Here is a 21,604-nt window from a genome sequence, read left to right on the forward strand (position 1 = left end):
GGAAACGCAATGTGTACCGTTCCGAACCGAACCGAACCGTACCGTACTACTTAGTGGAAACGAGGCATAAGGGCCCTTTCACACAGTCGTCAGTTTTTTTGGCGGATCTGAATGGTCACCCCATGCATCTCTATGGGGCATCGGATGTCAGCGGAGACATGTCCGCTGACACCCGATCCGGTCCGTCAAATCTGGACGGATGGAAACCCTATTTTCCATCCGTCCAGCGGATCGGATGGGATCAGTTGAGAACGGACAGGCGGTCCATTCTCATTCGATTCCCCCATAGAGAGCAGCGGGCACCTGACAGCTCTGTCTCCGCACACAGCGTGGAGACAGAGCTGCCATCCGCCTGCTGAGCAGGGGATCGGCGGATCGATCCCCTGCTGAGAAAGACGGAGTCCGCCAACTGACTCCCATGTGTGAATTTTTTTTTTTTTTTTTTAAGTTTCATTTTTTGAACTGACGTTTTTTTGTTTTTTCTTAATGTGAATTTTCTGTCTATAAACACTTTGATTTTTTCACTACCTTGAGAACTGTTCTGCACAGGAGTTATAAGCAGAGGTGGAGTTCTCCTTTAGCTGGATGGAATGCCCCCAGGCAGCCTTGGAGCTATTGAAATACTGTGGACTTCTTCCGTGTAATGGGATTTCATGGGATCTGTGTCCATCTTTGTGTTCTCTGGGCCAGTTGGAGAACATTTTAGCAGTTTGGCACTGGAGGTGTCCAGGAGAGGTAGACCTCTTCCACTGTACATTATTATCACATATATAACTTACCTGTGGTCACAGCAACTCAGATTGTAGATGACTTTGGTATATGCGGCTCTTTCTCTATGCTGTCCGTTATAAGACTTTTTAAAGGAGCTACAAATAAGCCAATAAAATAACCCCTATAGCCCATGCAGACTTGGTATTAGGCCAGTCACTGTATACTATAGTTATTTCGAAGTTGTAATGGTTCCAATTTTCTTTCCTGCATTCCTTGTGTGTTTCCTGTTTTGGCTACTTGTCTTGATGCAAGCAGAGAATTTTTTACCAATCACATGATGTACCATTGGTCAGGGTCATTATCCTCTGACTCCTACTGCACAAAAGAATAAAGTTCTGTTTACATACCTACTGTGTTGTCGTCCCCTAGGCTGTGTATGGTGCAACAATGATGCTCACTTTTTTTTTTTTTCTTTTTTTAACTACTTCTGGAATGGAAGGTTTTGCCCCCCTAATGGCCAGGCCATTTTTTTGCGATTCGGCACTGCGTTATTTTAACTGACGCTATGCCCTAATAAAATTGATGTCCTTTTTTTCCCCACAAATAGAGCTTTCTTTTGTTGGTATTTGATCAGTTGTGCAATTTTTATTTTTTTATGCTATAAACAAAAGAAGTGACAATTCTGAGAAAAGAAAAACATAATTTTCACTTTCTGCTATATAACAATCCCCCAAAAAATTAAAAATCCGATTTTTTTTTTTTTTCATTTTTTTAGGCCAATTTGTATTCTGCTACATATTTTTGGTAAAAAAAAATACCAATAGGTGTATTTTGAGTTATCGCGTCTACAAACTAGAGGAAAGATTTGTCATATTTTTAGTGGGACTGCGACATTGTGGTGGACAGATCGGACCCCTAACTGACATTTTTGACACTTTTGGGTGGACCAGTGACATTACTACAGTAATCAGTGCTAAAAAATATTCACTGTAATAATGACACTGGCAGGGAAGGGGTTATCCCCAGGGTGATCAAAGGGTTAAGTGTGAGCCTAGGGAAGTGTTTTCTAACTGTATGGGGGAGGGACTTGTGGAATCAACACTGAGACCTGTGATCCTAAAATGGAGGATCACAGGCGCTCCCTGTTAATTCCAGAGAAAACAGCGGTCTGCTCCTCGGGGAGGAGCGATCGCGGGTGCCAGGTACGGCGGTTCGCGCAGCCAAGCCAGCCAGCCGCAGTATATCTGCGGCGGGCGGTCGGCAAGTGGTTAAAAAGCCATTATTCTGGCAAGTTTTCTTACCATGTATATTGCCAGCAGTAGATTTCTGTACACACAGGAATTATAATAGTGTTCTCAGTTGCTTGTGACATGCGACTAGACCTTCTGGATACCTGGGGCAGGAACTGTGCATTGAGGCAGGTGCCTTGTTACACAAGTGCTTATTGCATAGCCACGCATGAAAAACCAATGTGTCCTGCTTCATCTGGTTGTATTTGATTCTGGGATATAGAAGCGAGAGAGCAGAAGACAGAAAAGGGGCCTAAAACTGCAGGCTATGCATGCTTCTGTATGTAGGACCCCCGATGATGCGTTCAGTCTTGCTCATCACCATTCATCAGATTCTAGTGCATGTATAATTATGTCTGATGTCCCAACCCACCAGGTGTGCACTGAGGTCACAGTTGTTATTTCTCTTTCGTTCATCGACAGACACAGCGCTCCATAAATCATACCAGTGGGTTAAATTGCCTCCTCCAGGAGTAGGACTAGGTAGAACAAAAAACACCTGGCTACGCCCATGGACCGTCCTCAGCTGGTATACAACTCCCCTCTCTGCTCTAGGTAATCCGTTTTTAATCTGTCTAGTCAGGATTAAGGTCCTAGGATCTCTGGTCCTAGCAATTTTCTACTTCCTTACATCTTTTTTGTTTTCTCTCTGGAGATCTACAATCAACTGCTGGGCTGGGTGACGGGCTGGATAATCTAGAACCAGTGGTCCCCCCCATCCCAACCAGCGAGCACGTGCAGACTGCAGCTACACGCAAAGTCGGCCGTGACATAGTCTCACAGACAAAGGCTGGCCCGTGAGTTAAACGTCTCGCAGGGTCGCATATGACCGGGCTTGGATCAGAGTCTCAGCGGTCCCTTGGCCAACAGCTCTCCTACTTCGGGGGCGAGGAGTTTTGTTTGGAGCATTACCCACCCCATGTAAGGGTAAGTACATTCCCCCCTCTTCCCTTTTGGTGGTTTTCTTTTGGGGTGGACGCGAGTAACCTCCAGGGGCAGGCGGATCTGCCTGCAGGTTCCCCCCTCCCATCCCTAAATTCCTCACTGAGCTGTGCTTCCTCCACTCCCATTCCCCCCTGTCTGGACCTAGAGTCTGGAAGGGGTCCCAGGGCAGAGAATTCAGCAGAGACCCTTGGGATCTCCCCCCACAATCCCCACTCTGTAAGGGTCCTGGGATAGTGTGTGTCCCGCCCTGGTAGTCTGGAGGGGTCCCAGTGTAGGAGACTCCTAGGTGCACGCCCTTCTGTTTGCAGAGTGAGTATAGTGCAGGGGGGTCCCAGGGGGGTCCCAGCGCAGAGACTGGTGCTGAGTGCACAGCAGAGTCTCCCCTAAAACGTGTGTCCTACATTCAGGGGGCGTTCCACCGCTGTCCCGCCGCCCATGCATATGGAAACCGGAAGCCGTCACGACCTGGATGGGCGGAAGTGACGCTATGCGGTGGTGCGCACGCTAGTTCCGGGATGAGCGGCGTGCGTTCCACCGCCACCCCGCTGCCATATTATACCATCCTAAATATCCTGGTAGCCGATCTTACAGTGAACACCATTGGACCACCAGGGAATATGCCCAATATGCCCAGTATAAGTTAGTGGACTATCAACCAACACGATGGTCTCAGCTCGATGCCCTACTTGGTTCAGGACCACGACACGTACAGGTCAGTCTACCATATCAGTTATTATCCTTATATTATTAGTATTTAATATGATTATTATTATTATTTTCTGTGAAATGGAGTCCACGATGAGCTGGGAAGTGTTTTGGATAGCTCACCAATGGAACAGATGGTCACGTGGGGCTTTGCCAACTAAAATGTAAATGTAACTACACTTGTGACTTGCAATAGCTTTTGGATAAATGGCTGTGTAGCCACGCCCATTTGGGCGATATCTCCTCCCACATCTCCCAGGGGTCATATGGAGGCCTGGCCCTACATACTATATTTAAACTATGGACTTGACCATGGCCTCCAGGCTCTGAGGAAGAGGCACAGCCTCGAAACGCGTCAGCCCTCTGCTTCCAGTAAAGACGTTGATCCTCTGGTAGGAGGCAGGTGTATGGAATTGATGTGCCTGAAACTTCTTGTTTGTTTGTGAGTATTTGATTTTAAACAATTTTATCCAAATAAACTTGCTAAGGATAATGCGCTAGGCTGGTGCGCCCTTTTTTGCTTTGTATTTTCAGTGTCTGGTCGACCACCCTGGTCGTAAGGGGCAGCAAAGCCTAGCCATCATGGATGCCTAATACCAGTACGAGTTCCAGGATTGTAACAGCCTGAGGACCAGGTTCCGAGCGCAGGAAAAAGGGGGTGCTGTCCAGCACCTATCTTTTTTGGAATAAGTACATTCCCCCCTCTTCCCTTTTGGTGGTTTTCTTTTGGGGTGGACGCGAGTAACCTCCAGGGGCAGGCGGATCTGCCTGCAGGTTCCCCCCTCCCATCCCTAAATTCCTCACTGAGCTGTGCTTCCTCCACTCCCATTCCCCCCTGTCTGGACCTAGAGTCTGGAAGGGGTCCCAGGGCAGAGAATTCAGCAGAGACCCTTGGGATCTCCCCCCACAATCCCCACTCTGTAAGGGTCCTGGGATAGTGTGTGTCCCGCCCTGGTAGTCTGGAGGGGTCCCAGTGTAGGAGACTCCTAGGTGCACGCCCTTCTGTTTGCAGAGTGAGTATAGTGCAGGGGGGTCCCAGCGCAGAGACTGGTGCTGAGTGCACAGCAGAGTCTCCCCTAAAACGTGTGTCCTACATTCAGGGGGGGTCCCCTTGCAGAGAGTGCAGAGTTGCGGAGAGTGCAGGAAATATCCTGGCAGCATGCTTCAGTGTTTGTAGCTGATGGTGGCCATTTTGCCTTAGTCTGGCTGGTCTCTGGTTGGACGCCATGTTTGTGTAGCCGTATAATGTCATGGGGGGCCATTTTGCCTTAGTCTGGCTGGTCTCTGGTTGGTGGCCATGTTTGTGTAGCCAGATGATATCACGGGGGCCGTTTTCCCTTAGTCTGGGAGATGCTGGAGACAACTTGTGGGGATGCCGAAGCTCCTCCTCTTCCTCTTCAGTTTCCTCTTCTTGTGCCCTGGACATATGAACAGGGATGGCGTACATGATGATTCTGGGTTTAAATTCTCGGCTCTCCTCCGGTCAGTAGGGTGAGTCTTTGGGGGCCCATGTTATCTCTCTCTCCACTGATAGGTACCCTGAGCCTTGAAGGGATCCTTTAGTGTTGCCAAAGGATCATTTTTGTACTGCAAGGTCTACCTTTCCTCATGGAGCCTCACGGTCACATCTCCCCCCACTGACCCAGTCATGGAGGTGGCAGGTTCCTCGGAACCCCAACTTCCCATGGTTGCACTGACGACGGTCCTGTTGTCCTTAGTGCCCCGGGTGGAAGTGGCTTGTGGTCTGTCTCATCTGATTCTGAGCCGAATGTGGATGTGGCCCATCCAGGGGGGACTTAATCACACCCCCCTGACCCATCCTATAGTGAGAATAATTCCTCCATGGTCGCAGCATCGAATGAAAAGCCGTTGGTAGACGCACATAATACTGTAGTGCGTGAGACTTTAAAGATGGAGGATGCGGCTTTTGTAGCCACGGACGTGGCTGTGTTGTTTGGTATGCATAAGTCGCATCGTACTCCAAAGGTGTAAATGTTCAAAGATGGATTGGACAGATGGTGACTCAGGCTTATTCCAATAAAGGTCAGGTTCCACCTTTCCCTGTCACGGCGCATTTTACTAGGGCGCTGAGTGCTTCTTGGGCCTTTTGTCATCAGGCTTCAATATCGCAAGTTTGCAAGGCGGCCACTTGGTCGGCCGTGCAAACCTTTACAAAATTCTAGAAGGTAGATACTTTGGCATCTGCGGATGTTTCTTTGGCCGCAAAGTTTTGCAGGCTGCTGTTTAAGAGGGGCTGTTCCCTCTTGAGGGGTATTTTTTCTTTAAATCTTTATTTTTCAGACCGGGCTCCGGTGACCCAATTAAGGCTCTTGTGTCCTGGTTAAGGGCTCTTATGTTTAGCCTTGGGTTATTTTCCCAACCCTCATTTTCCTTTTGGCACTGCTTTTGGACATCCCACTAGTTATGATTCATGGAGCGATGTCTGTCGATGAACGAAAGAGAAAATGGGATTTTTGTACTTACCGTAAAATCCATTCCTCTTTTCATTGAGGGACAGCACCCGTACACCTCTATGGAGTTCTAATACTTCTAATACTGCTTGTTACTAAACTGATTACCCAGAGCAGAGAGGGGGTTAAATACCAGCTGAGGATGGCTCATGGACGTAGCCAGGGGTTATTTGTTCTGCCTAGTCCTACTCCTGGAAGAGGCAATATGACCCACTAGTTAGGATTTATAGAGCGCTGCGTCCGTCAATGAATTCAGAGAAATAATTTTACGGTAAGTACAAAAATCACATTTTTATTTGCAGATTATGTCATGAGAACAGGCACCACACCTTTGTTTGCTTTACCTTTGTATTAATCTTCCCTGGTGATTGTAAATGATCTTTTAATTGTATAGCAGGGTGGCATCAGCAGATTTCCTATTCTGTCAGCAATTATCTCTACATTACTTGTTCTATATAACTGCATATTCAAGTGTTTTTTTTTTTTTCTTTGCTAGTGGGTCCTCATTCATAATTACATGTATAGTCACAGAAAGAAAAAACACTTTAATATGCATTTACACAGATTCAATTATACAGGTTTGCAAAAGGGCTACATTTGTAGTTAAAGCCATGCATACTTTTATTATGGCTCTGTGGATGTATATCATCATCCTTCTATATTTACAATACTGAAATTGGCTGTCTGCAGATGAGCAGTTCAATTCATTTTAAAAATAAAATATTTTTTTAGTGTTTAATAGAGTATTAGGAATTTTTTTATATATATTTTGGGTTGAGAATGTAAAGGATCACCCTACTCACAACTTGTATTTTAGCTTTTTATTAGAGGCTGAAGAGAGAGGCCATATGACAGTCTCTCATCTCGCTCAGTGACACAAGAGATGTTCCTGATCTCTTTGCTAAGTTCCTGAGGTCTGCACACCTGCTGTGCCCATTCTAAAGAGCCTCAAATTCTACCTGTTTTTTTGTATTTTTAAAGAGAAGTGCGGGATTTGAAAAAAAAAAAAAAACATCCATAATTACCTAGGTGGATGTAGCATTGAACTAACGCCGCATCTGTCCCCAGCTGCCTCTACACAGAAAACTTGGTGATCAAAGACTGCTGATCATTCAGTTCTTGGTCTTCAGTGAGCAGTGAGTTGGTGATTGACAGTTACCAGTTCTCTGCTCTGCCCCTCCAGTGCTAACCGAAGCGCTTGGCTGTAGAGAGGGTGGAAGTGGCTGGCTCAGTCTCTTAGTAGCATGCTGAGAGGCTGAGCCAGCTGCTGGTCAGGCATCTCAGCAAATTCCGACGACATTGTCGGGATCCCTGCAGACTCTGGACCGGCTCTGTGATGATAGCTGACTGTTGACTTTGGCCCACTGTTGGCTTAATCTACAGGTTACAGGAATGCAGAACAAAGTGCACTCCTGTGATCCATAAAAGTATGGCCGAAAGAGCTTTGGCCATACTTCTATAAATCATTGTTGTGTGAACAGTAACAAAGGCGGGTTGCTGCAAAAATGTTCACTTTTGGTATTTCCAAGACCAATAAGAAGTACTAGGTTGACGCAGACCACCAAGCCATAAAAACTGAAATCTCACTTTTTGGTTGCTTGGCTATTACACTAATCTACATGCATTAATATTGTGAGTGACTGGCGTGGCATAGGTATGGAAATCCTGAAGTTCAGGAAAGTTGGAAAAAAGTCAGAAGCCAATATGGGCATACTTTAGGTCATGGGTGCAAGGCATTGAATCAAAAAACTACTAAGGAGAGTTTAGGAAAGGTGGCACACACATTAAAGAAGCCATCTCACTTTGATTTGCATTAATGTGTTCTGTTCTTCTGGAACAGAAAAAGAGCCACATGTACTTTGTCCCATCTTCCTGTGTGATGTCCAAGGCTGGCTGTGAAGTCGCACAGGGCACCTCTTCTCCTTCCATGACCGTCCGATAATGAGACCTAATCATGTACAAGGCACGTGTATTCATGGAGGAGGGTTGCCTCTGCCGCAGATGATTGGCCTAGTACAGCGACAGCTTCCTGGAAGACTCACATGGGTTCGGGCTGGGATCCGCACATAGCCAAGCTCACCCTACTTGCCAAACTGGAGCACCTAAATGTGATCTAACCTCATAGTAAGGAATGAGATTTCATGAAATTTCCTGGACGACTCACTCACATGGGTTCGGGCTGAGATGCGCACATAGCCAAGCTCACCCTACTTACCAAGCTGGAGCACCTAAATGTGATCTAACCTCATAGTAAGGAATGAGATTTCATGAAATGAATTACCCAGAAGCATGCATTTTATTGCTGGAAAATAAACAAGCTCTTAGAACCTTATCTCCCATCCCATGCACTTGCAATAATGATGTGCATACACTTCACACGTTCTTTTAATGTTTGATGAATTTGTGTTTTAACATAGATGTGTGTTTTTTATTTATGTCTTTGTCTAATATTGCAGTAAAGTTGGGAAAAAAAAGATATTTGGTAAATCACATGAACGTGCCAGTGATAATGTACTAGAATTTATTCCTATTGGCCCTCTGTAACACACAGTACTGCAGAAAGAAATACAGATTTGAAGAAGCCTTTAGGCGATTTATTCTATTCTGCATGTACTGGGGAAAAAAATAAATTCTATTCTTCTGGAACAGAAAAAGAGCCACATGTACTTTGTCCCATCTTCCTGTGTGATGTCCAAGGCTGGCTGTGAAGTCGCACAGGGCACCTCTTCTCCTTCCATGACCGTCCGATAATGAGACCTAATCATGTACAAGGCACGTGTATTCATGGAGGAGGGTTGCCTCTGCCACAGATGATTGGCCTAGTACAGCGACAGCTTCCTGGAAGACTCACATGGGTTCGGGCTGGGATCCGCACATAGCCAAGCTCACCCTACTTGCCAAACTGGAGCACCTAAATGTGATCTAACCTCATAGTAAGGAATGAGATTTCATGAAATTTCCTGGACGACTCACTCACATGGGTTCGGGCTGAGATGCGCACATAGCCAAGCTCACCCTACTTACCAAGCTGGAGCACCTAAATGTGATCTAACCTCATAGTAAGGAATGAGATTTCATGAAATGAATTACCCAGAAGCATGCATTTTATTGCTGGAAAATAAACAAGCTCTTAGAACCTTATCTCCCATCCCATGCACTTGCAATAATGATGTGCATACACTTCACACGTTCTTTTAATGTTTGATGAATTTGTGTTTTAACATAGATGTGTGTTTTTTATTTATGTCTTTGTCTAATATTGCAGTAAAGTTGGGAAAAAAAAGATATTTGGTAAATCACATGAACGTGCCAGTGATAATGTACTAGAATTTATTCCTATTGGCCCTCTGTAACACACAGTACTGCAGAAAGAAATACAGATTTGAAGAAGCCTTTAGGCGATTTATTCTATTCTGCATGTACTGGGGAAAAAAATAAATTCTATTCTGAAATTAGAAGTACCAGATATCTATCTATCTATCTATCTATCTATCTATCTATCTATCTATCTATCTATCTATCTATCTATCTATCTATCTATCTATCTATCTATCTATCTACGAATTGGATGAGTTAACCGCATCCAATTCTCATAGCATGTGAGCGTGAGCCGGTTCATACATGACCGGGGCAGCCCCTGTGTGGTTTTAAAAAGGGTCCTGTGCATTTTTCAGTCCAGTTCAGGGGTTCAGCCAAATGTTTGCACCTGAACTGGTGAACAGAAGCTGTCCGGTGTTCCGTGAGAATTACCTACCCCGTGAGAATTACCTACCCCTCGTCACTTCCGGCCAGAAAGAGCTGAGCAGCGCAGCACTGCGCATGCTCAGAGCCCCGGATACGTGATGGAAGAACAGAGGAGCTTACTAGTGCGCATGCGCACTAGTATGAAACGATCACGGTGTACCGTGATAAAAACCTACCGACGCGGCGCTTACATGAAAAAGCTGTGCGGCAATACGAATCATCTCCTCTCCTGTCCCGGTCACTTCCCTGCTCTCGGCAAGTAAATATAAAAGCGGCTTTCGGCTCCGTGATTTATGTTTTCATACAGCCGCCGCCGCTTTTATATTTACTATCCGAGATCAGGGAAGTGACCGGGACAGGAGCGGAGATGATTCGTATTGCAGCCCAGCTGTTTTAATGTAACCGCCGCATTACATACAGTGCCGAGCACCGGAAGTGACGAGGGGTAGGTAATTCTCACGGGTAGGTAATTCTCACGGAACACCGGACTGCCAATCACAGCCAGACATGTGTGATCCCAGCCTTCCCTTTTTAATTTGTGCTGGTGACAAATGTCACTGGGATTTTACAACTGCCTCTAAAGCAGGTGGTGAGGCTAAATCTGCCAATGGCATAGACAACTATGAAGGAAAGGCCCTTCTTTGTAGCGACCTCCTTTCACTTCTGGTATCTCTAGCATGGGAAGTGAAGACACAGAAAAAAACTGATTGGTGTTTTTACCATTCCCTACTCTTTCCTACACTAAAAAATAGCATTACTGCACATCTGGAATTCTGTAATTATTTACTACTGTAGAATATTTGTCTTATTAATCGGTATTTAAATCTGATCTGGTCTTAGCAAAGTTGTAGAAATCGTATATGAGCAAATCTCGTGGCATGATATGATTAATTCAGAGGGAAGACTGTGGGGAAGATGTATAACAACCTTCAGTTGTATGTACTGCATTGGCTTCTTCTAATATATAGACCTAAGACATTTCATACCTGATAGACACTACTTCACTACACTTTTTACCCACGTGTTACATAACTACATCGTTAGGATGAAAAAAGTCTATCTAGTTCAACAAATAGAAAAATGTGGAATAGCCTGTCTCCAGAACTGGTTCTGGCCAGCTCAGTAGATCAACTGTGGGTATAGAATTCAGAATATGGAGGTTTTCTAATTCTTCATTCTGTATAATGGATTTTCTTCCAGATGTAAAGAGTCTCCCTTGTCCTTTGTGATGGCCTTAAAGTGAATAACTCAACACCAAGTTCACCACTTATGTACAGTGCCTTGCGAAAGTTTTCGGCCCCCTGAACTTTGCAACCTTTTGTCACATTTCAGGCTTCAAACATAAAGATATAAAACTGTAATTTTTTGTGAAGAATCAATAAGTAGGACACAATCATGAAGTGGAACAAAGTTTATTGCATATTTCAAACTTTTTTAACAAATAAACTGAAAAATTGGGCGTGCAAAATTATTCAGCCCCCTTTTGTAGCGCCACCTTTTGCTGCGATTACAGCTGTAAGTCGCTTGGGGTATGTCTCTATCAGTTTTGCACATCGAGAGACTGAAATTTTTGCCCATTCCTCCTTGCAAAACAGCTTGAGCTCAGTGAGGTTGGATGGAAAGCGTTTGTGAACAGCAGTTTTCAGTTCTTTCCACATATTCTCGATTGGATTCAGGTCTGGAGTTTGACTTGGCCATTCTAACACCTGGATATGTTTATTTGTGAACCATTCCATTGTAGATTTTGCTTTATGTTTTGGATCATTGTCTTGTTGGAAGACAAATCTCCGTCCCAGTCTCAGGTCTTTTGCAGACTCCATCAGGTTTTCTTCCAGAATGGTCCTGTATTTGGCTCCATCCATCTTCCCATCAATTTTAACCATCTTCCCTGTCCCTGCTGAAAAGCAGGCCCAAACCATGATGCTGCCACCACCATCTTTGACAGTGGGGATGGTGTATTCAGGGTGATGAGCTGTGTTGCTTTTACACCAAACATAACGTTTTGCATTGTTGCCAAAAAGTTTGATTTTGGTTTCATCTGACCAGAGCACCTTCTTCCCCATGTTTGGTGTGTCTCCCAGGTGGCTTGTGGCAAACTTTAAACGATACTTTTTATGGATATCTTTAAGAAATGGCTTTCTTCTTGCCACTCTTCCATAAAGGCCAGATTTGTGCAGTATATGACTGATTGTTGTCCTATGGACAGAGTCTCCCACCTCAGCTGTAGATCTCTGCAGTTCATCCAGAGTGATCATGGGCCTCTTGGCTGCATCTCTAATCAGTCTTCTCCTTGTATGAGCTGAAAGTTTAGAGGGACGGCCAGGTCTTCGTAGATTTGCAGTGGTCTGATACTCCTTCCATTTCAATATTATCCCTTGCACAGTGCTCCTTGGGATGTTTAAAGCTTGGGAAATCTTTTTGTATCCAAATCCGGCTTTAAACTTCTCCACAACAGTATCTCGGACCTGCCTGGTGTGTTCCTTGTTCTTCATGATGGTCTCTGCGCTTTAAACGGACCTCTGAGACTATCACAGTGCAGGTGCATTTATACGGAGACTTGATTACACACAGGTGGATTCTATTTATCATCATTAGTCATTTAGGTCAACATTGGATCATTCAGAGATCCTCACTGAACTTCTGGAGAGAGTTTGCTGCACTGAACGTAAAGGGGCTGAATAATTTTGCACGCCCAATTTTTCAGTTTTTTATTTAACAAAGTTTGAAATATCCAATAAATTTCGTTCCACTTCATGATTGTGTCCCACTTTTACAGTTTTATATCTTTATGTTTGAAGCCTGAAATGTGTCAAAAGGTCGCAAAGTTCAAGGGGGCCGAATACTTTCACAAGGCACTGTATTTATAACTGACGTTGTGCAATATTTTCTATTACGTATTACATTTACATTGGCACATACAGTATCTCACAAGTGAGTACACCCCTCACAATTTTTTAAAATATTTTATTATATCTTTTCATGTGTCAACACTGAAGAAATTATACTTTCATAAAATGTAAAGTAGTGAGTGTACAGCTTGTATAACAGTGTAAATGTGCTGTCCCCTCAAAATAACTCAACACACAGCCATTAATGTCTAAACCGCAGGCAACAAAAGTGAGTACACCCCTAAGTGGAAATGTTCAAATTGGGCCCATAGTGTATATATTTTGTGTGGCCACCAATATTTTCCAGCACTGCCTTAACCCGCTTGGGCATTGAGTTCACCAGACCTTCACAGGTTGCCACTGGAGTCCTTTTCCACTCCACTGACAACATCACGGAGCTGGTGGATGTTGGAGACCTTGCACTCCTCCACCTTCTGTTTGAGGATGCCCCACAAATGCTCAATAGGGTTTAGGTGTGGAGACATGCTTGGCCAGTCCATCACCTTTACCCTCAGCTTCTTTACCAAGGCAGTGGTTGTCTTGGAGGTCTGTTTGGGGTCGTTATCATGTTGGAATACTGCCCTGCGGCCCAGTCTCTGAAGGGAGGGGATTATGCTCTGCTTCAGTACATGTTTGCATTCATGGTTCCCTCAATAAACTGTAGCTCCCAAGTGCCGAACCATGACACTCCCACCACCAAGCTTGACTGTAGGCAAGACACTCTTGTCTTTGTACTCTTTACCTGGTTGCCGCCACACACGCTTGCCATCATCTGAACCAAATACTTTTATCTTGGGTCTCATCAGACCACAGGACATGGTTCCAGTAACCCATGTCCTTAGTATACTTGTCTTTAGCAAACTGTTTGCGGGCTTTCTTGTGCATCATCTTTAGAAGAGGCTTCCTTCTGGGATGACAGCCATGCACACCAATTTGATGCAGTATGCGGCGTATGGTCTGAGCACTGACAGACTGACCCCTCCACCCCTTCAACCTCTGCAGCAATGCTGGCAGCACTTATACGTCTATGTCCTAAAGACAACCTCTGGATATGATACTGAGCACATGCGCTCAACTTCTTTGGTCGACTGTGGCGAGGACTGTTCAGAGTGGAACCTGTCCTGTTTAACCACTGTATGGTCTAGGCCAGCCATCAAAGTTTCCATTCGCCTGCTCGCATTTTGCGAGTGGAAAATGATTGAGGGCAAGAGAGGAGAGGAAGAGGAAAGGCGGCCGGATAATCCGAGCGGGGAACGCTGCACTGTAACATCTTTTATTTGAATTGCCATTTGCTCGCCTTAACATGCAGTCCCGCCTCCTGGTTCGGCTCCTTTGATAGACAGAACACCGGTCCAATGCCAGGACGTGTAACGTCTATCATAGGAGCCGAGCCAGGAAGTGTGACTGTGTGTGAAGATGAGCGCCCGGCAATTCGAATTAAAGATGTTAGAGCACAGCGATTCCCACTCTGATTATCCAGCCGTCTTTCCTCTTCCTCTCTCTTTCCCTGCACTGGTGAGGCTGCGATGAGGGGCACAGGTGAGACTGCATTGAGGGGCATGGGTGAGACTGCATTGAGGGGCATGGGTGAGACTGCATTGAGGGGCATGGGTGAGACTGCATTGAGGGGGCACAGGTGAGAATGGATTGAGGGGGCACAGGTGAGAATGCATTGAGGGGGCACAGGTGAGAATGCATTGAGGGGGCACAGGTGAGAATGCATTGAGGGGGCACAGGTGAGAATGCATTGAGGGGGCACAGGTAAGAATGCATTGTGGTGACACAGGTGAGACTGCATTGAGGGGGCACAGGTGAGACTGCATTGAGGGGGCACAGGTGAGACTGCATTGAGGGGGCACAGGTGAGACTGCATTGAGGGGGCACAGGTGAGACTGCATTGAGGGGTCACAGGTGAGACTGCATTGAGGGGGCACAGGTGAGACTGCATTGAGGGGGCACAGGTGAGACTGCATTGAGGGGCACAAGTGTGGTTATATTGAGGGGGGGCACAGGTGAGGTTACGTTGAGGGGGATAGGGAAGGTTGCATTGATGAGCACAGGTTAGGCTGCATTGAGGGGCACACGTTAGGCTGCATTGAGGGGCACACGTTAGGCTGCATTGAGGGGCACAGATGAGGCTGCATTGAGGGGCACAGGTGAGGCTGCATTGAGGGGCACTTATCAGGCTGCATTGAAGGGCACTAGTGAGGCTGCACTCATGGGCACTGATGGACACTGATGAAGTTGTTAATATTTTTTTGTGTAACTTCTGCGTTCATGCAAAAACATTTAACAGTGTAATTTTATAAAATAATTTATGAGGTGCGTGTTTTGGGGCAGGGTAGGGGTTAGGTGGGGCAACTGGTGGCGAGTAACCCTTAAGGCCTGGCTAGTAGCTCAGGACTAGAAATTTTGAGCCCTGGTCTAGGCCACCATGCTGCAGCCCAGTTTCAGGGTCTTGGCAATCTTCTTATAGCCTAGGCAGTGTTGAACTTCCAGTGACCAGTATGAGAGATTGAGAGCGATAACACCAAATTTAACACACCTGCTCCCCATTCACACCTGAGACTTTGTAACACTAACGAGTCACATGACATCGGGGAGGGAAAATTGCTAATTGGGCCCAATTTGGACATGTTCACTTATGGGTGTACTTTCAGTGTTGTCACATGAAAATATATAATAAAATATTTTAAAAAATGTGAGGGGTGTATTTACTTTTGTGAGAATACTGTATATGAATTATCATCTGATAATGTAATGAGGAGGATGATGTCACACTTACAGACTACTGTAGAGTACAGGAAGACCGACTTCTGTAAAGTTGGAGGGGAACCTCTAAGCAGTGAGAGTTTGAGTTTAAGGCCTAGCCTGGTAAAAGACAGCTGCTCTTATAAGCCACTTCTGGGGAATTAAACATGCAAACTAAATAGTTAATAAATGTAAGCATATGCCTTATGCTGAAGAATTGCTGGATTAGAACAGTGTACACCACTTTAGTATAAACGTTACCCTCCTTGGGATATTCGTGTTGCTCATCCTTAACCGTGCGCCAGTCTAGACTCCGCCTCCCTTCATTCCAAGTGCCCTTTAAAGGATGGCGGGATAAGGTGAACGAAGCTTCAGCTTGGTTCCTAAGAGGTCAAAGGCTCTCCGACTTGGCAGGTTGAATTCCGCAAATTTGCTGTAGTAGAGCAGATTATTGTAACATGACTCAACCTTCTGAGATTGGAAAGAGGGACGCTCCTTAGAACAGAATATTTGGGCAATGGATAAATTCCTTCCACTCCTCGATAGCATGGGACCGGCCTTTCTCAACCTTGATCATTTGGAGGAACCCTTGTTTGTCACTTTCATGGAACACCTCAGGGAATCCTTGCTAATACTTAGTACAGTGATGGCAAACCTTGGCACCCCAGATGTTTTGGAACTACATTTCCCATAATGCTCATGCACTCTGCAGTGTAGTGGAGCATCATGGGAAATGTAGTTCCAAAACATCTGGGGTGCCAAGGTTTGCCATCACTGACTTAGTAGATCTGCAGCTCATGGTATGCTAGTGTGAACAGTAAGCGGAGATCTAAGAATAAATAAGGAATGTGAGTTGGTGTATTTTATAACTGGGGTGTCCTATGTGACAAAATTATTTTCAGTAATAATTTAAAATTAATGTAATATTAACAGCTGAAACATAAACGGACAGAAGAAAGTTTTAGTGTTCCCTCACATTGATGGTCGGTGATGAAGTGCCCATTTACACTGGTGGCCAGTAAAATGTTCCCTTTATATTGGTGGACAGTCAAGAAGGGCCACCTTTGTTTTTTAATTGTTGGCTACCTTACACAGTCTAGAGTAGGCAATAGGGGCATAGGCCCTCTTACACAGGTGGGAAAAAGTGCCCATTAAACTGGTGGTCTGTTGGAAGAATGACACTTATATTGGTGGTCAATGGGAATAAGGATCTACACAGATAGCTAAAAAGATCATTGGTTTCAGAGGCAGAAATTGGTCATTGCTCAAGGAACCCCTATCATCATTTGGAGAGTCTGTGTTATCCAGGGGCACAGTTTTAAATCTTTACCAAAAAATCCAGCTTAGCCAATGGGTTCAGCTGGCCTTTTGGTTTTCTGAATTACGAACTCACTTGTAGATGTCATTGCCACTGCAATGTTTGCAGTTTTTGTGTGTTTGCAATGAAGAGGCCTTTTCTTGGATAGAATCAGGAACAGTTAGAACCCTGTCGGGTTTTTTTTATTTTTTTTGCTGTCTGTATTTTCTTTGGGCAATTTCACTTTTTGTCCATTGTTGCTGAGACACAAAGGGATAGGAATTCCACATTTTTACAGCTGCTGCCATAACAGAAGAAGGTTATTAGAAATCTAACAAACATGACTTAGGCAGCAGGAAAAAAAAAAGTTCTAACTATTAACTACTTTAAAAAATTAAAAAAAAATGTTTTGGCTCTAGCTAAATACACTTTAGTATCTTTCTAATTATGTATGAACATTGACACAGAAAAAGCGAAAAACCCTCTAATGGGACTTTAAGGGGCACTACACTGATGGTAATAATAATAAAATGTAAATTTATTGGTACATACAAAAAATATAATAGAAAAACATAAAATTTCACAGTTTACACAATAAAAACACTGCGACTTGTATAAGATGTTGGGACATTGCTGTCCGCACAGGACTTTGAAGACTCAACGCGTTTCGATGTAACTGTTATTGTATCTTCAGGGGTCATAAGACAGAGAACCAGAGATGGTATCTAAGATGAAAACAGATATATTAAACACAAGAGCTGTTTCCATAGTATCAAAAGTATCAAAAAACATTACAAATGAAAAAATCTTTATAGAAAAGGTAAGCATACCCAAATCAACAGGTCACAACACAGTCGCATGATTAAAATTAGCTATCCAGGACTGTCATAGAGCTGAACCAAGAGTTCACAACAGTGCCATTTGCATATGTCTATGGGGCCACAGAAAAGATCCCACAAAGGGCCTAACAAGACATCAGAAAGTCCATAGTACTGAATAGAAGCCAGTAGAGAAAAATTCCCTCTGTGAAAGAGAAAAGTATGTACATAATATAAAGGAACGGCGTTAGTGGGCTGTATGATTGGGTAGGTTCTGCTGTTGCCATGGCCACTCTTCATGCATCGGTGGGCGTCTGATGCATGCCGCGGCTCCTCCCCGCTGCGATGCCGTTGTCTTCCAGGATGACTTTGGTCATGACGCCATGGGGCGTGGCCACGCCCCAGATGCCAGCGCCGCACGTTGTGGATGGGTTTGGGGCTGCGGCATGCACCTCTCACCCAGGGGCCACCTGATATCCACAGCTGTGAATCGTCATAGCTCAAATTGTCCACACCTAAGGGGTATATTTAATGGTTGAGGTCTCGTCTACCGAAAGGAGCTCCCCTATGATGAACAACTCTGACTCAGGTTACTTATTATACCACATTTTGGTTATTCTCTGACATCTTGGTGAACGATCGATTAATATGCTCCCTGTCTTTGTGCTGTTGCTTTTTCACACACAGGCAGTGGTTGATCTGAACCAACACATGGTCAGACTTACTCTGGAATATCGAGCCATATACGGTCAGGTTCACCCTGTGTCAGCTACTATCTACAAAGAGGTCTTTGAAATAGCTACGCAAATTACATCAATGATGAGCCCTATTTATTGATGTGCTGGTATGATGTATATATCTACCTATATATATTTCCACACCTTTACCCCTGATAGCTGCGATATATATATATATATATATATATATATATATATATATATATATATATATATATATATATATATGCAGTTCCTTTATATTATGTACATAGTCTTCTCTTTCACAGAGGGAATTTTTCTCTACTGGTTTCTCTTCAGTAGCATGAACATTCTGATGTCTTGTTAGGCCCTTTGTGGGATCTTTTCTGTGGCCCCGGAGACATAAGCAATTGGCACTGTTGGGAACTCCTGGTTCAGCTCTATGACATTCCTGGATAGCTAATTTTAATCATGCGACTGTGTTGTGACCTGTTGATTTTGGTTATGCTTACCTTTTCTATAAAGATTTTTTCACTTGTAATGTTTTTGATACTTTTGATACTATGGAAACAGCTGTTGTGTTCAATATATCTGTTTTTATCTTAGATACAATCTCTGGTTCTCTGCATTATGACCCCTGAAGAAGATACAATAACAAAGTTACATTGAAACGCGTTTGGTCCTTAAAGTCCAGTGCGGACAGCAGTGTCCCAACATGGTCCCCTTTTTTATACAAGTCACAGTCTTTTTATTGTGTAAACTGTGAAATTTGATGTTTTTCTATTATATTTTTTTGTATGTACAAATACATTTATATATTTTTATTATTATTACCATGGTTCTCAGTGTAGTGCCCCTTAAAGTCCCTTCAGAGGGTTTTTTGCTTTTTCTGTGTCAAGTTTAGGGATGTGGGCAACACACTAGGTTGCTCCTACTCTTGACCTAACTTTTGTCAATTTATGTATGAACATTGGGCCAGCAATATTTTCTATATTTACTGTAGGTTCTGCTATGCTTTGCTATATAGGGGTTGTGTTTCTCATTGCTAGCCTATTATTCTGCCAACTCATTGAAAACAATGCACTCCCTGCATGGCTGATAATCTTATCTTACAGTTGTTGAGAGTGAGAGAGAATGACGGAATCCTCCCTCAATGGCTTATCTACGAAAACCCTAAAATACAATATCAGCGTATGGGCTTATTAAAAATATACTATACTTTGCATCTAAAGTATTTTACCTTCATTTTTATTATCCTTCCAGGTACCCTTGAAGGCCGTCCGTACAAAACTTGTCAGTCTGGATGTTCAGGGTGGCAGACCCATCTCTTTGACCCCTGAATCCTCATCTCCCTAACCCTGGTGCAGTGTTCATCCCTTCAGCTGGGCTCAGCCGAGGCTAGATAGAAGTGGACAGTGTTCCAGCAATGGGCATTGGGCGGAACCCCTCATCTAAGGCTATGGAATCCACAAACTCAACCGATGGGAAGTATGAGGAGGAGACAAAGCATACAACCTTTTTCACCATGCCAGTAAGCCAAAAAGTGTTATGTCTGATTATATAACTATTGCTCATCTGGGCTATTTTTTTTTTTTTTTTTTTAAATGCTACGTTTGATGTCCTATATTGGTAATGCTGACCTTACACATTCCAGTACCAAGTTGTTTAGTCTAAAAAAGAAAAAAGTCAAATTTCATTTAAAAATATTAATTTTGCAGAAAAGTCTGTGTGGTGTGATTATTACATTTCAACAAAGTCTCCTGTAAGATTTAAATGTTAGTGCATGCTGAACCCGCTCAGGTCAGCAGCGTACGTGCAGCACTGACAAATTCAGTATGGACCAACTGAACACATACAACTAGAGCACCATCCTCTTTATATGGAGTTCTTGTAATTCAGCTTGACCTGTAAAAAGTGTTTCAGAATATAACCATTTTGCTAGCCAAACACAGTACTGTTTAGGTATTGTTTTAAATATGCTGCCCTGAAGCAAAACCCAAGGTAGCTTGGCTGGTTTTCCACTACTGTAGTCTGGAAATATCTTAATGAGGATTTTGAATTGGGCTGTAACTGTATATTTCTAAATATACCCAGTGAATGGTGTTGTGGCAGGTGTATTGTATATGGTTACACGCCTTTCTGGACATGGGACTGTTAAGAACCGCACAGGAAATAACTAATTTATCTCGCCATTATTACTTTTTATAGGCCTCCAAACACTGCACAAAGAGTTGCTATGTTATAAGTTGTAGATGCTGTCTGACTTATCTCCAGGAATTAATCTTGGCTGATAAGGACATCTATTACTGAACTATTGCTTTAAAGGTTATTGGTTTTGCTTTTGACGTTGATAGTGGTTTAATAATCTACTTATAAACAGGTTGAAGGTAGGTTGAGCTGTGGAAGTAATTTGTCGTTGTCCCACCCCCCGTCCCCTCCAGGCATCTGAGTCCCTCCATGCAATCAATCTGCTTCCAAGGGTGGACGTCTGTCCCTAACTGCAGCTCCTTTCAGCCTGTCATTCAGTTGTATAGACTTAGCAGCTGCCAATGATAGAAACACCTAGGAAGCCGGCCGCAGGTATTAACAGTATACTTGCCACAGGAATCCACAAGAGGACTCTCTTGCCAATGTGAATTATATAACTATTGCTCATCTGGACTAATTTTTTTTTTTTTTTGCCATCTGGGCTAAAAATGTTTTAGGTGCTATGTTTGATGTCCCATATTGGTAATGCTGACCTTACACATTCTAGTACTAAGATGTCTAGTCAAAAAAAAAAAAAAAAGTCAGATTTAATTTAAAAAACATATTTTTGCAGATAAGTCCGTGTTGTGTGATTTATTACAGTTCAACTAAGTCTCCTGTAAGTTTTAAATGTTAGTGCATGCTGAACCCGCTCAGGTCAGCAACATACGTGCAGCACTGATAAATTCAGTATGGGCCAACTGCACACATACAACTAGAGCACCATCCTCTTTTTCTTCTTGAACGGTGTGTAGTAATTCAGCTTTACCTGTAAAAAGTGTTTCAGAATATAATCATTTTGCTAGCCAAACACAGTACTGTTTAGGTATTGTTTTAAATATGCTGCCCTGAAGCAAAATCTGAGGTAGCTTGGCCGGTTTTCCACTACTCTAGTCTGGGCATATCTTTATGAGGATTTTGAATTGGGCCATAACTCTATATTTCTAAATATAACCAGTGAATGGTGTTGTAGCAGGTGTATTGTATATGGTTACACGCCCTTTCTGGACATGGGACTGTTAAGAACCGCACAGGAAATC

The 21,604-nt window shown here is 43.8% G+C and overlaps 1 protein-coding gene across 1 annotated transcript in view; it reads left to right on the forward strand.

Annotated features, from left to right (window-relative positions):
* The window catches only part of SLC23A2 (solute carrier family 23 member 2), a 167,741-nt gene that overhangs the window by 18,475 nt on the left and 127,662 nt on the right, over positions 1–21,604 (forward strand). The window contains exon 2 of the mRNA XM_082253284.1: positions 19,581–19,848. Within this exon, the coding sequence (XP_082109410.1) occupies positions 19,744–19,848 (105 nt within the window). The 5' untranslated portion in view covers positions 19,581–19,743. The remainder of the gene's footprint in view (positions 1–19,580; positions 19,849–21,604) is intronic.

Source organism: Pelophylax lessonae (assembly GCF_965119305.1).
Source record: "Pelophylax lessonae genome assembly, chromosome: 4".
Taxonomy (NCBI): Eukaryota; Metazoa; Chordata; class Amphibia; order Anura; family Ranidae; genus Pelophylax; species Pelophylax lessonae.